General features: G+C 41.1%; 1 protein-coding gene across 2 annotated transcripts in view; it reads left to right on the plus strand.

Annotated features, from left to right (window-relative positions):
* The window catches only part of LOC311126637 (isocitrate dehydrogenase [NADP], mitochondrial-like), a 44,593-nt gene that overhangs the window by 16,550 nt on the left and 12,930 nt on the right, over positions 1 to 15,113 (plus strand). For both annotated transcript variants that reach the window (XM_084200636.1, XM_084200635.1), the window contains exons 6-9: positions 303 to 439; positions 4,702 to 4,853; positions 11,664 to 11,776; positions 15,016 to 15,113. In XM_084200636.1, the coding sequence (XP_084056762.1) occupies positions 303 to 439; positions 4,702 to 4,853; positions 11,664 to 11,776; positions 15,016 to 15,113 (500 nt within the window). The remainder of the gene's footprint in view (positions 1 to 302; positions 440 to 4,701; positions 4,854 to 11,663; positions 11,777 to 15,015) is intronic.

Consider the following 15,113-nt stretch of genomic DNA (forward strand, 5'->3'; position numbering starts at 1 on the left):
TCCTGTCCAGTCCATCACAGGGTTCTAATAGTGTTCTGTCTGTCCTGTCCAGTCCATCACAGGGTTCTAATAGTGTTCTGTCTGTCCTGTCCAGTCCATCACAGGGTTCTAATAGTGTTCTGTCTGTCCTGTCCAGTCCATCACAGGGTTCTAATAGTGTTCTGTCTGTCCTGTCCAGTCCATCACAGGGTTCTAATAGTGTTGTCTGTCCTGTCCAGTCCATCACAGGGTTCTAATAGTGTTCTGTCTGTTCTGTCCAGTCCATCACAGGGTTCTAATAGTGTTCTGTCTGTTCTGTCCAGTCCATCACAGGGTTTGCCCACAGCTGTTTCCAGTATGCCATCAATAAGAGGTGGCCTCTATACATGAGCACTAAGAACACCATCCTTAAGTACTACGACGGGCGCTTCAAGGATATCTTCCAGGAGATCTTTGAGAAGTAAGACAATCAACAAGTAAACCTACAGTATAGAGTTGCACTTCATTCCACATTTCTACCTATCTAGATATAATCTATTCACCATATTTATACCTAACTAGATATAGTCTATTCACCATATGTATACCTAACTAGATATAATCTATTCACCATATGTATACCTAACTAGATATAGTCTATTCACCATATGTATACCTAACTAGATATAGTCTATTCACCATATGTATACCTAACTAGATATAGTCTATTCACCATATGTATACCTAACTAGATATAATATATTCACCATATTTATACCTAACTAGATATAGTCTATTCACCATATGTATACCTAACTAGATATAGTCTATTCACCATATGTATACCTAACTAGATATAGTCTATTCACCATATGTATACCTAACTAGATATAGTCTATTCACCATATGTATACCTAACTAGATATAATATATTCACCATATTTATACCTAACTAGATATAATCTATTCACCATATGTATACCTAACTAGATATAGTCTATTCACCATATGTATACCTAACTAGATATAATATATTCACCATATTTATACCTAACTAGATATAGTCTATTCACCATATGTATACCTAACTAGATATAGTCTATTCACCATATGTATACCTAACTAGATATAGTCTATTCACCATATGTATACCTAACTAGATATAGTCTATTCACCATATGTATACCTAACTAGATATAATATATTCACCATATTTATACCTAACTAGATATAATCTATTCACCATATGTATACCTAACTAGATATAGTCTATTCACCATATTTATACCTAACTAGATATAGTCTATTCACCATATGTATACCTAACTAGATATAGTCTATTCACCATATGTATACCTAACTAGATATAGTCTATTCACCATATGTATACCTAACTAGATATAGTCTATTCACCATATTTATACCTAACTAGATATAGTCTATTCACCATATGTATACCTAACTAGATATAGTCTATTCACCATATGTATAGCTAACTAGATATAGTCTATTCACCATATTTATACCTAACTAGATATAGTCTATTCACCATATTTATAATGAATGTTACAGGCTTTGGTTTCTTCATTTATGTTTTGAGGTTGGACTTTAGCACTGATTGGATCACCTCGTTAGTCAGTATGTGTTACACCTGTGCTGGTTGCCATCTCATTATTGGGAAGGTGTTTCACCTGTGCTGGCCCAGGTGCTATTTAAGAGTGGCTGGCCCTGTTCTCTAGTTGTGTTGAGAGATGTGGAGGGTCAACACCTTTAGTCTACTAACCATATTTATAACTAACTAGATATAGTCTATTCACCATATTTATACTTGACTAGATAGTCTTTTCACCATATTTATACAGTGCCTTCCAAAAGTATCCATCCCCCTTGGCGTTTTTCCTATTTTGTTGCATTACAACCTGTAATTTAAATGGATTTTTATTTAGATTTCATGTAATGGACATACACAAAATAGTCCAAATTGGTGAAGGGAAATGAAAAAAATAACTTGTTTCAAAAAATTCAAAAAAATAAATAACGGAAAAGTGGTGCGTGCAGAATGTATTCACCCCCTTTGCTATGAAGCCCCTAAATAAGATCTGGTGCAACCAATTACCTTCAGAAGTCACATAATTAGTTAAATAAAGTCCACCTGTGTGCAATCTAAGTGTCACATGATCTGTCACATGATCTCAGTATATATACACCTGTTCTGAAAGGCCCCAGAGTCTGCAACACCACTAAGCAAGGGGCACCACCAAGCAAGCGGCTCCATGAAGACCAAGGAGCTCTCCAAACAGGTCAGGGTTGGGTTTTTGCGCCTTCCTCTGACCGTCTGGTATAGAGGTCCTGGATAGCAGGAAGCTTGGCCCCAGTGATGTACTGGGTTGTACGCACTACCCTCTAGTACCTTACGGTCGGATGCCGAGTAGTTGCCATACCAGGCGGTGATGCAACCGGTCAGGATGCTCTCGATGGTGCAGCTGTAGAACTTTTTGAGGATCTGGGGACCCATGCCAAATATTTTCAGTCTCCTGAGGGGGAAAAGGCGTTGCCGTGCCCTCTTCACAACTTTCTTGGTGTGTTTGGACCATGATAGTTTGTTGGTGATGTGGACACCAAGGAACTTGAAACTCTCGACCCGCTCCACTACAGCCCCGTCGATGTGAATGGGGGCGTGTTCGGCCCTCCTTTTCCTGTAGTCCACGATCATCTCCTTTGTCTTGCTCATATTGAGGGAGAGGTTGTTGTCCTGGCACCACACTGCCAAGTCTCTGACCTCCTCCCAATAGGCTGTCTCATCGTTGTCGGTGATCAGGCCTACCACCGTTGTGTCATCAGCAAACTTAATGATGGTGTTGGAGTCGTGCTTGGCCACGCAGTCGTGGAGTGAACAGGGAGTACAGGAGGGGACTAAGCACGCACCCCTGAGGGGCCCCCGTGTTGAGGATTAGCGTGGCAAATGTGTTGTTGCCTACCCTTACCACCTGGGGGCGGCCCGTCAGGAAGTCCAGGATCCAGTTGCAGAGGGAGGTGTTTAGTCCCAGGGTCCTTAGCTTAGTGGTGAAAACACTTTCCAGTTGGTCCGCGCATGCTCTGAGTACACGTCCTGGTAACCAGTCTGGCCCCGCGGCCTTGTGAATGTTGACCAGTTTAAAGGTCTTGCTCACATCGGCTACGGAGAGTGTGATCACACAGTCGTCCGGAACAGCTGGTGCTCTCATGCATGCTTCAGTGTTGCTTGCCTCGAAGTGAATATAAAAAGGCATTTAGCTCATCTGGTAGGCTCACGTTACTGGGCAGCTCGCGGCTGGGTTTCCCTTTGTAGTCAGTAATAGTTTGCAAGCCCTGTCACATCCGACGAGCATCAGAGCCGGTGTAGTAGGATTCAATCTTAGTCCTGTGTTGATGCTTTGCCTGTTTGATGGTTCGTCTGAGGGCATAGCGGGATTTCTTATAAGCATCCGGATTAGTGTCCCGCTCCTTGAACGCGGCAGTTCTAGCCTTTAGATCGGTGCAGATGTTGCCTGTAATCCATGGCTTCTGGTTGGGATATGTACGTACGACGTCGTCGACGCACTTATTGATGAAGCCGGTGACTGAGGTGGTATACTCCTCAATGCCATCGAATGAATCCCGGAACATATTCCAGTCTGTGCTAGCAAAACAGTCCTGTAGCGTAGCATCCGCGTCATCTGACCACTTCCTTATTGACCGAGTCACTGGTACTTCCTGCTTTAGTTTTTGCTTGTAAGCAGGAATCAGGAGGATAGAATTATGGTCAGATTTGCCAAATGGAGGGCGAGGGAGAGCTTTCTATGCGTCTCTGTGTGTGGAGTAAAGGTGGTCTAGAGTCAGAAATCTTGCTTGTTTGTAGGTGACCAACTACTTATTTTCCACCATAATTTGCAAATAAATTCATAAAAAATCCTACAATGTGATTTTCTGGATTTTCTTTTCTCAATTTGTCTGTCATAGTTGACGTGTACCTATGATGAAAATTACAGGCCTCACTCATCTTTTTAAGTGGGAGAACTTGCACAATTGGTGGCTGACTAAATACTTTTTTCCCCCACTGTAGCTGTTCTGTCCTGCCGATGCACGGTAAACCCAGCCAACTGAATATTATCCGTGTCGTCGTTCAGCCACGACTCTGTGAAACATAAGATATTACAGTTTTTAATGTCCCGTTGGTAGGATAGTCTCGAACGGAGCTCATCCAGTTTATTCTCCAGTGATTGCACGTTGGCCAATAGAACGGATGGTAGAGGCGGGTTACCCACTCGCCAACGAAGTCTCACAAGGCACCCTGATCTGCACCCCCGTTATCTCCTTCTTTCCTTCATTAGAATGACGGGATTTGGGCCTGGTCTCGGAGAAGCAGTATATCCTTCACGTCAGACTCATTAAATAAAAAATCTTTGTCCAGTTTGAGGTGAGTAATCGCTGTTCTGATATCCAGAAGCTCTTTTCGGTCATAAGAGACGGTCGCATCAACATTATGTACAAAATAAGTTACAAACAATACGAAAAAACACACAAAATAGGACAATTGGTTAGCAGGCCGTAAAACAGCAGCCATCCCCTCCGGCGCCATTTTCTTATCGCGATACGGATTGAATAGAGGCCACAGTCTATTCACAGAGTGGCTGGCCAAGGTTGGCAGTAACGTTCCTTGCTGATTCTTCCCCAGTGTTAACAGTTAATCTATGCCTGCTTTAAAAGCTCCCGTGTTCTCTACAGGAACTACAAGCCAGAGTTTGACAGGCTGAATATCTGGTACGAGCACCGCCTCATTGATGACATGGTGGCACAAGTCCTCAAGTCCTCTGGAGCCTTCGTCTGGGCCTGCAAGAACTACGATGGAGACGTTCAGTCTGATATACTGGCTCAAGGTGAGACCAACACTAATGTATAATATACTGTCTATACCTACAGTAATATAATAATAGAACCATAATGGAGACATTCAGTCTAACATACTGTCTCAAGGTGAGACCAACACTAATATATAATATACTGTCTATACCTACAGTAATAATATTAAATACACTGTATATACATATAATAATAATAATAATAATAATAGAACCATAATGGAGACATTCAGTCTAACATACTGTCTCAAGGTGAGACCAACACTAATGTATAATATACTGTCTATACCTACAGTAATATAATAATAGAACCATAATGGAGACATTCAGTCTAACATACTGTCTCAAGGTGAGACCAACACTAATGTATAATATACTGTCTATACCTACAGTAATATAATAATAGAACCATAATGGAGACATTCAGTCTAACATACTGTCTCAAGGTGAGACCAACACTAATGTATAATATACTGTCTATACCTACAGTAATATAATAATAGAACCATAATGGAGACATTCAGTCTAACATACTGTCTCAAGGTGAGACCAACACTAATATATAATATACTGTCTATACCTACAGTAATATAATAATAGAACCATAATGGAGACATTCAGTCTAACATACTGTCTCAAGGTGAGACCAACACTAATGTATAATATACTGTCTATACCTACAGTAATATAATAATAGAACCATAATGGAGACATTCAGTCTAACATACTGTCTCAAGGTGAGACCAACACTAATGTATAATATACTGTCTATACCTACAGTAATATAATAATAGAACCATAATGGAGACATTCAGTCTAACATACTGTCTCAAGGTGAGACCAACACTAATGTATAATATACTGTCTATACCTACAGTAATATAATAATAGAACCATAATGGAGACATTCAGTCTAACATACTGTCTCAAGGTGAGACCAACACTAATATATAATATACTGTCTATACCTACAGTAATATAATAATAGAACCATAATGGAGACATTCAGTCTAACATACTGTCTCAAGGTGAGACCAACACTAATATATAATATACTGTCTATACCTACAGTAATATAATAATAGAACCATAATGGAGACATTCAGTCTAACATACTGTCTCAAGGTGAGACCAACACTAATATATAATATACTGTCTATACCTACAGTAATATAATAATAGAACCATAATGGAGACATTCAGTCTAACATACTGTCTCAAGGTGAGACCAACACTAATGTATAATATACTGTCTATACCTACAGTAATATAATAATAGAACCATAATGGAGACATTCAGTCTAACATACTGTCTCAAGGTGAGACCAACACTAATGTATAATATACTGTCTATACCTACAGTAATATAATAATAGAACCATAATGGAGACATTCAGTCTAACATACTGTCTCAAGGTGAGACCAACACTAATGTATAATATACTGTCTATACCTACAGTAATATAATAATAGAACCATAATGGAGACATTCAGTCTAACATACTGTCTCAAGGTGAGACCAACACTAATGTATAATATACTGTCTATACCTACAGTAATATAATAATAGAACCATAATGGAGACATTCAGTCTAACATACTGTCTCAAGGTGAGACCAACACTAATGTATAATATACTGTCTATACCTACAGTAATATAATAATAGAACCATAATGGAGACATTCAGTCTAACATACTGTCTCAAGGTGAGACCAACACTAATGTATAATATACTGTATATACATACAGTAATAATATTAAATACACTGTATATACATATAATAATATTATTACAGGCCTCTCTCATCTTTTTAAGTTGGAGAACTTGCACAATTGGTGGCTGACTAAATACTTTTTCCCCCCACTGTATCTATCCATCTCTCTCCTGTTTAAAAATATATTTCCCTTTATTACTTTCCAACCCCACCACCCCTTCCCTAATTGGAGTAAACTAGTGAACAACAATGCTTAGGCCTCTACTTCCAGCTTATACATACTATATACATTTTATGGACACAGTCAATTTTAAAATAATTATATTTTGTTTGTTTTTACTCCTGAACTTCCTCTACCCTCAACCTCTCCGATCATTTTCATGATGTCCATCCGGTTTGCTTCAATATGCCATATCTTTCTAACTGTGCTCTTTCACAAAAGTTCTTAACCTATAACCTATATACTTATTATGGACACAGTATGCTTTACATTAGTTATCTTGTTGTTGTTAGTTGTTATTAGTCCCATCCCCATATAAATAACATTCTATTGGTAGCAAGAATTTTGTATAATAATGTTGAATCCGGTGTCGTTTTGCGTATCAGATCATAAACACTATGCCATGGGATCGGTACGTCAAATCTCTTCCCAACTATTTTGCAATCTATATGGGACGGCTGTCAATCCTTTGGTCCTTAAATGAAACTGGTATTCTTTTTTATTTATCACAATTTTCATTAACCAATTATGTTCTTTAATGCAGGGCCGACAGACAAGTGCCTTACTTTTTCCCCCTTCCACTTTCCTTTTCCATTTTTGCAGTAATGCTGCAATTATTTGGTTGTGGGTAGAACAGACATTTCCATATGTTTTTGTTAGCTGCATGTGCGACATAACTCCACCAGTGCTACCTATGATATAATTTATGAAGATTATACCTTTTTAAAACATTTTTTCAAAAAACGTTTTTTTAAATCAATTTGTATATTTGAGTTTAACCACAATATTTGTTGCATTATGTGTTCTGTCGTTTCTGGAAGATTAAATTGAAATTGCAACCAACTTTCTATGGCTTGTTTTAGAAATAGTGATACTTGGGAGATGATTTCCTTTTCAAATGTGAGGTTGTAATCTGAATAAAGGGAAAAAGGCCATTCTTGAACATTGGGGGAGACAATCTTACTAATTTGCCAGAGAACCAGTTCAGATTTAAGTATAACTTTTGTATGACTGAAGCTTTTAGTGATAGGTCTAATGCTTTAATATTTAATAATTTATGTCCGAATTCATATTCATTATATAAATAGGCCCGTTTGATTTTGTCTGGCTTGCTGTTCCAAATAAAATGGAATCTTTTTTTCTCATACAATTTTTAAAAAACTGTTCGCTAGGCGTAGGCAAGACATTTTTTTTACATTTTAAATTTTAGTCATTTAGCAGACGCTCTTATCCAGAGCGACTTACAGTTAGTGAATACATTTTTTTTTTTATACTGGCCCCCCGTGGGAATCGAACCCACAACCCTGGCGTTGCAAACGCCATGCTCTATCAACTGAGCTACATCCCTGCCGGCCATTCCCTCCCCTACCCTGGGCCAATTGTGCGCCGCCCATGAGTCTCCCGGTCGCGGCCGGCTGTGACAGAGCCTGGATTCGAACCAGGATCTCTAGTGGCACAGTTAGCACTGCGATGCAGTGCCTTAGACCACTGCGCCACTCAGGAACAGCAAACCATAAGCAAATAGGTAAACAGGGATAATACTAAAGAGTGGGTGATTTTTCCACAAATAGACAGGTATTTACCTTTCCATGGTAGCAAGATCTAATCTATTTTTGCTAACTTTGTATTAAAATTTATTGGAGTGAGATCATTTATTTCATTTGGGATATGTATTCCGAGTATATCCACATCACCATCAGACCATTTTATTGGTAAACTACATGGTAATGTAAAAATTGTATATTTTAGTGATCCAATACGTAATATAGTACATTTATCATAATATGGTTGTAATCCAGAGAGGTTATAAAATGTATCTAGATCCTCTATGAGGCTGTGGATGTCAAGGGTTCTGATGCAAATGTGGTGTGGAATCAAGTGCAGGACACAGGAGCTCAGTCAAACTTGCCTTTACTGGAAAAGCACAAAATAACGGGTCAAACTAACCCGGAGGCGAACAATACGCAACAGTGCGTAAAATACAAAAACCGACTACGCACGAACAAATGTGCGACGGTAAATACGAGCGTCTGTCCAAACAACAGTAGAACACCAAAACAGACAGGAAAAACAATTACACACAACACATGACAGAAACAACGAGAACTTATAGGACACCTAATCAACACTAAACATGAACAGGTGTACTAAACAGACCAAACCAATCAAACATCGAAAACAAAGAACGGTGGCAGCTAGTACTCCGGAGACGACGACCGCCGAAGCCTGCCCGAACAAGGAGGAGGAGCAGCCTCGGCCGAAACCGTGACAGTGGAGGGATTCAAGTTGTGGATTTAAAAGAAAACGTGAATCATCAGCGTACAATGACACCTTTGTTTTTAAGCCCTGGATTTCTAATCCATTGATATTATTGTTGGATCTGATTTATTTTAATAGCTAACATTTCGATGGCCATCATAAATAGATATGCCGATAGTGGACAATCTTGTTTTACTCCTCTTGACAGTTTAAAACTTTCGAAGAAATAGCCATTATTTACTATTTTACACCTAGGGTTACTATACATGATTTTAACCCATTTTATAAGAGATTCTCCAAAATTGAAATGCTCCAGGCATTTATATATAAACTCCAGTCGTACTTTATCAAATGCCTTTTCAAAGTCTGCTATGAATAATAATAATAAAACCATAATGGAGACGTTCAGTCTAACATACTGAGAAAGGTCCACCTTGTAGCTAGCAGGAGTCCTATTAAAGGATAATCACATCGGAAAGTCTGGATGTACAGCGCCTTCAGAAAGTATTCACACCCCTTGACTTCTTCCACATTTTATTGTGTTACAGACGGAATTTGTGTCACTGGCCTACACACAATACCCCATATTGTCAAAGTGGAATTATGTTTTTTGAGATTTTTTTTTTTTAAATAAAAAATGAAAAGCTGAAATGTCTTGAGTCAATAAGTATTCAACCCCTTTGTTATGGCAAGCCTAATGTCATGTCTCCTCCCGTTGCTCCCCTCCGGTGCTCTGATTCGCCGGTCTACTGAGCCACCGGTCTGAGCGCACCACCTCGGCAACACCGGAATGGAAACCCAACGCACCCTAATCACCTCCAGCGCACCTGCACCTCATCACCACCCCTATATAGCCCTGGACTGTTCAGTGTTGTGTTGTGTGTAATTGTTAGCGGCGTGTCGTTTACTCACTCTTTGTTATTCTCTTTCTCATTGTTTAGTAAACCTTTACCTTGTTGATTCCTGTGTCTGCGTCCTGCCTCTTCGTATCCTCAGGACTCGTCACAGGCCTGAACGAATATACTTGACTCTAACCCTAACCCTAACCCTTGACCTTGTTTGATTCCTGCGTCTGCGTCCTGCCTCTTCGTATCCTCAGTACTCGTCACACCTAAATAGTTCAGGAGTAAAAATGTGCTGAACAAGTCACAGAATTTGCATGAACTCAGTAATAGTATTTAATATGATTTTGAATTACTACCTCATCTTTGTACCCCACACATACAATTATCTGTAAAGTCCCTCAGTCGAGCAGTGAATTTCAAACACAGATTCAACCACAAAGACCAGGGAGGTTTTCCAATGCCTTGCAAAGAAGGGCACCTATTGGTAGATTAAATACATTTAACAGACATTGAATATCCCTTTGAGCATGGTGAAGTTATTAATTACACTTTGGATGGTGTATCAATACATCCAGTCACAACAAAGATACAGGCGTCCTTCCTAACTCAGTTGCCGGAGAGGAAGGAAACTGCTCAGGGATTTCAACATGAGGCCAATGGTGACTTTAAAACAGTTACAGAATTGAATGGCTCAAAGGAGAAAACTGAGGATGGATCAACAACATTGTAGCGTCTGCTAAATGACTAAAATGTAAATGTAAATGTAGTTACTCCACAATACTAACCTAATTGACAGAGTGAAAAGAAGGATGCCTGTACAGAATATAAATAATACAAAACATGCATCCTGTTTTCAACAAGGCACTAAAGTAAAACTGCAAAAAATGTGTCAAAGCAATTCACTTTTTGTCCTGAATACAAAGTATGTTTGGGGCAAATCCAGTACAACACATTACTGAGTCCACTCTCCATATTTTCAAGCATAGTGGTGGCTGCATCATGTTATGGGAATGCTTGTAATCATTAAGGACTGGGAGTTTTTTCCGGATAAATAATACATGGAATGGAGCAAAGCACAGGAAAAATCCTATAGAAAAACATGGTTCAGTCTGCTTTCCACCAGACACTGGGAGATGAATTCACCTTTCAGGAGGACAATAACCTAAAACACAAGGCCAAATGTACACTGGAGTTGCTTACCAAGACACACGACCTGAAAATAGTTGTCTAGCAATGATCAACGATCAATTTAACTTTTGAAAAGAATATTGGGAAAATGTTGCACAATCCAGGTGTGGAAAGCTCTTCGAGGTTTACCCAGATAATTCACGTGCTTCTACAAAGTATTGACTCGGGGGTGTGAATACTTATGTAAATTAGATACTGCATTTCTGTATTTCATTTTCAATACATTTGAAAAAAAATAATAATAATCACTTCGTCATTATGGGGTATTGTGTGTAGATGAGTGAGAAAATTACATTTAATCCATTTTGAATTCAGGCTGTAACAACAATGTGGAATAAGTCAAGGGGAATGAATAGTTTGTGAAGGCATTGTACCTGGCTGAACTCCTAAGACACAGTGGAGGGTGATTGGATATCCTCTGCCATGCTATTGATGACTGGCTGAACTCCTAAGACACAGTGGAGGGTGATTGGATATCCTCTGCCATGCTATTGATGACTGGCTGAACTCCTAAGACACAGTGGAGGGTGATTGGATATCCTCTGCCATGCTATTGATGACATCCTCTTGTTGTTGTTGTTGTTGTGTGTGTGTGCATAGGTTTCGGCTCCCTGGGTCTGATGACGTCAGTGTTGGTGTGTCCTGATGGGAAGACCATTGAGGCAGAGGCAGCCCACGGCACCGTGACACGGCACTACCGCGAACACCAGAGGGTAAGGAACTAACCCTGACCTCTAACCCTAACCCTGATCCTATCCCTGACTCACGCCACGGTAACCAGCCACTGGGCGTTAGGACCTTTCCATGCTGGAGGGTAATTCAGTCTTATTGCTAATGATGCTACTGCTGTATAGCCAGTCACTGTTACAAATATCCTTCTCCTCCTGTAGGGTAGACCACCATGTCACTGTTAAAACTATCCTCTGTCCTCCTGTAGGGTAGACCACCATGTCACTGTTAAAACTATCCTCTGTCCTCCTGTAGGGTAGACCACCATGTCACTGTTAAAACTATCCTCTGTCCTCCTGTAGGGTAGACCACCATGTCACTGTTAAAACTATCCTCTGTCCTCCTGTAGGGTAGACCTACCAGAGCCATGTCACTGTTAAAACTATCTTCTGTCCTCCTGTAGGGTAGACCACCATGTCACTGTTAAAACTATCCTCTGTCCTCCTGTAGGGTAGACCACCATGTCACTGTTAAAACTATCCTCTGTCCTCCTGTAGGGTAGACCACCATGTCACTGTTAAAACTATCCTCTGTCCTCCTGTAGGGTAGACCACCATGTCACTGTTAAAACTATCCTCTGTCCTACTGTAGGGTAGACCACCATGTCACTGTTAAAACTATCCTCGGTCCTCCTGTAGGGTAGACCTACCAGAGCCATGTCACTGTTAAAACTATCCTCTGTCCTCCTGTAGGGTAGACCTACCAGAGCCATGTCACTGTTAAAACTATCCTCTGTCCTCCTGTAGGGTAGACCTACCAGAGCCATGTCACTGTTAAAACTATCCTCTGTCCTCCTGTAGGGTAGACCTACCAGAGCCATGTCACTGTTAAAACTATCCTCTGTCCTCCTGTAGGGTAGACCACCATGTCACTGTTAAAACTATCCTCTGTCCTCCTGTAGGGTAGACCTACCAGAGCTATGTCACTGTTAAAACTATCCTCTGTCCTCCTGTAGGGTAGACCACCATGTCACTGTTAAAACTATCCTCTGTCCTCCTGTAGGGTAGACCTACCAGAGCCATGTCACTGTTAAAACTATCCTCGGTCCTCCTGTAGGGTAGACCACCATGTCACTGTTAAAACTATCCTCTGTCCTCCTGTAGGGTAGACCACCATGTCACTGTTAAAACTATCCTCTGTCCTCCTGTAGGGTAGACCACCATGTCACTGTTAAAACTATCCTCTGTCCTCCTGTAGGGTAGACCACCATGTCACTGTTAAAACGATCCTCGGTCCTCCTGTAGGGTAGACCACCATGTCACTGTTAAAACTATCCTCTGTCCTCCTGTAGGGTAGACCACCATGTCACTGTTAAAACTATCCTCGGTCCTCCTGTAGGGTAGACCACCATGTCACTGTTAAAACTATCCTCTGTCCTCCTGTAGGGTAGACCACCATGTCACTGTTAAAACTACCCTCTGTCCTCCTGTAGGGTAGACCTACCAGAGCCATGTCACTGTTAAAATTATCCTCTGTCCTCCTGTAGGGTAGACCTACCAGAGCCATGTCACTGTTAAAACTATCCTCTGTCCTCCTGTAGGGTAGACCTACCAGAGCCATGTCACTGTTAAAACTATCCTCTGTCCTCCTGTAGGGTAGACCTACCAGAGCCATGTCACTGTTAAAACTATCCTCTGTCCTCCTGTAGGGTAGACCACCATGTCACTGTTAAAACTATCCTCTGTCCTCCTGTAGGGTAGACCACCATGTCACTGTTAAAACTATCCTCTGTCCTCCTGTAGGGTAGACCACCATGTCACTGTTAAAACTATCCTCGGTCCTCCTGTAGGGTAGACCACCATGTCACTGTTAAAACTATCCTCGGTCCTCCTGTAGGGTAGACCACCATGTCACTGTTAAAACTATCCTCTGTCCTCCTGTAGGGTAGACCACCATGTCACTGTTAAAACTATCCTCGGTCCTCCTGTAGGGTAGACCTACCAGAGCCATGTCACTGTTAAAACTATCCTCTGTCCTCCTGTAGGGTAGACCACCATGTCACTGTTAAAACTATCCTCTGTCCTCCTGTAGGGTAGACCTACCAGAGCCATGTCACTGTTAAAATTATCCTCTGTCCTCCTGTAGGGTAGACCTACCAGAGCCATGTCACTGTTAAAACTATCCTCTGTCCTCCTGTAGGGTAGACCTACCAGAGCCATGTCACTGTTAAAACTATCCTCTGTCCTCCTGTAGGGTAGACCTACCAGAGCCATGTCACTGTTAAAACTATCCTCTGTCCTCCTGTAGGGTAGACCACCATGTCACTGTTAAAACTATCCTCTGTCCTCCGGTAGGGTAGACCTACCAGAGCTATGTCACTGTTAAAACTATCCTCTGTCCTCCTGTAGGGTAGACCACCATGTCACTGTTAAAACTATCCTCTGTCCTCCTGTAGGGTAGACCTACCAGAGCCATGTCACTGTTAAAACTATCCTCTGTCCTCCTGTAGGGTAGACCACCATGTCACTGTTAAAACTATCCTCTGTCCTCCTGTAGGGTAGACCTACCAGAGCCATGTCACTGTTAAAACTATCCTCTGTCCTCCTGTAGGGTAGACCTACCAGAGCCATGTCACTGTTAAAACTATCCTCTGTCCTCCTGTAGGGTAGACCTACCAGAGCCATGTCACTGTTAAAACTATCCTCTGTCCTCCTGTAGGGTAGACCTACCAGAGCCATGTCACTGTTAAAACTATCCTCTGTCCTCCTGTAGGGTAGACCTACCAGAGCCATGTCACTGTTAAAACTATCCTCTGTCCTCCTGTAGGGTAGACCTACCAGAGCCATGTCACTGTTAAAACTATCCTCTGTCCTCCTGTAGGGTAGACCTACCAGAGCCATGTCACTGTTAAAACTATCCTCTGTCCTCCTGTAGGGTAGACCTACCAGAGCCATGTCACTGTTAAAACTATCCTCTGTCCTCCTGTAGGGTAGACCTACCAGAGCCATGTCACTGTTAAAACTATCCTCTGTCCTCCTGTAGGGTAGACCTACCAGAGCCATGTCACTAGCCATGTTTATACCTGGTTCTAACATGCGTCCTTTGTACTGATCTTGTCCTCATTCTGATTGTGGCCACATTTGTAGATGATTAAAATACTAATTTCTAATTATTTTGATCAAGTGTAAATGGGCAAGATCAGGACAAGATCAGGATGAAGGACACATGTTAGCTGCAGGTAAAAACGGGACTTCTGTTAACACTGTCCTCTCTCCTCCTGTAGGGCAGACCCACCAGCACCAACCCCATCGCCAGCATCTTTGCCTGGACCAGAGGGCTGGAACACCGAGGAAAACTGGATGGAAACCCAGACCTCATCAA

This window comes from Coregonus lavaretus (assembly GCF_964263955.1).
Source record: "Coregonus lavaretus genome assembly, contig: HAP1_SCAFFOLD_762, whole genome shotgun sequence".
In the NCBI taxonomy this organism is placed as follows: domain Eukaryota; kingdom Metazoa; phylum Chordata; class Actinopteri; order Salmoniformes; family Salmonidae; genus Coregonus; species Coregonus lavaretus.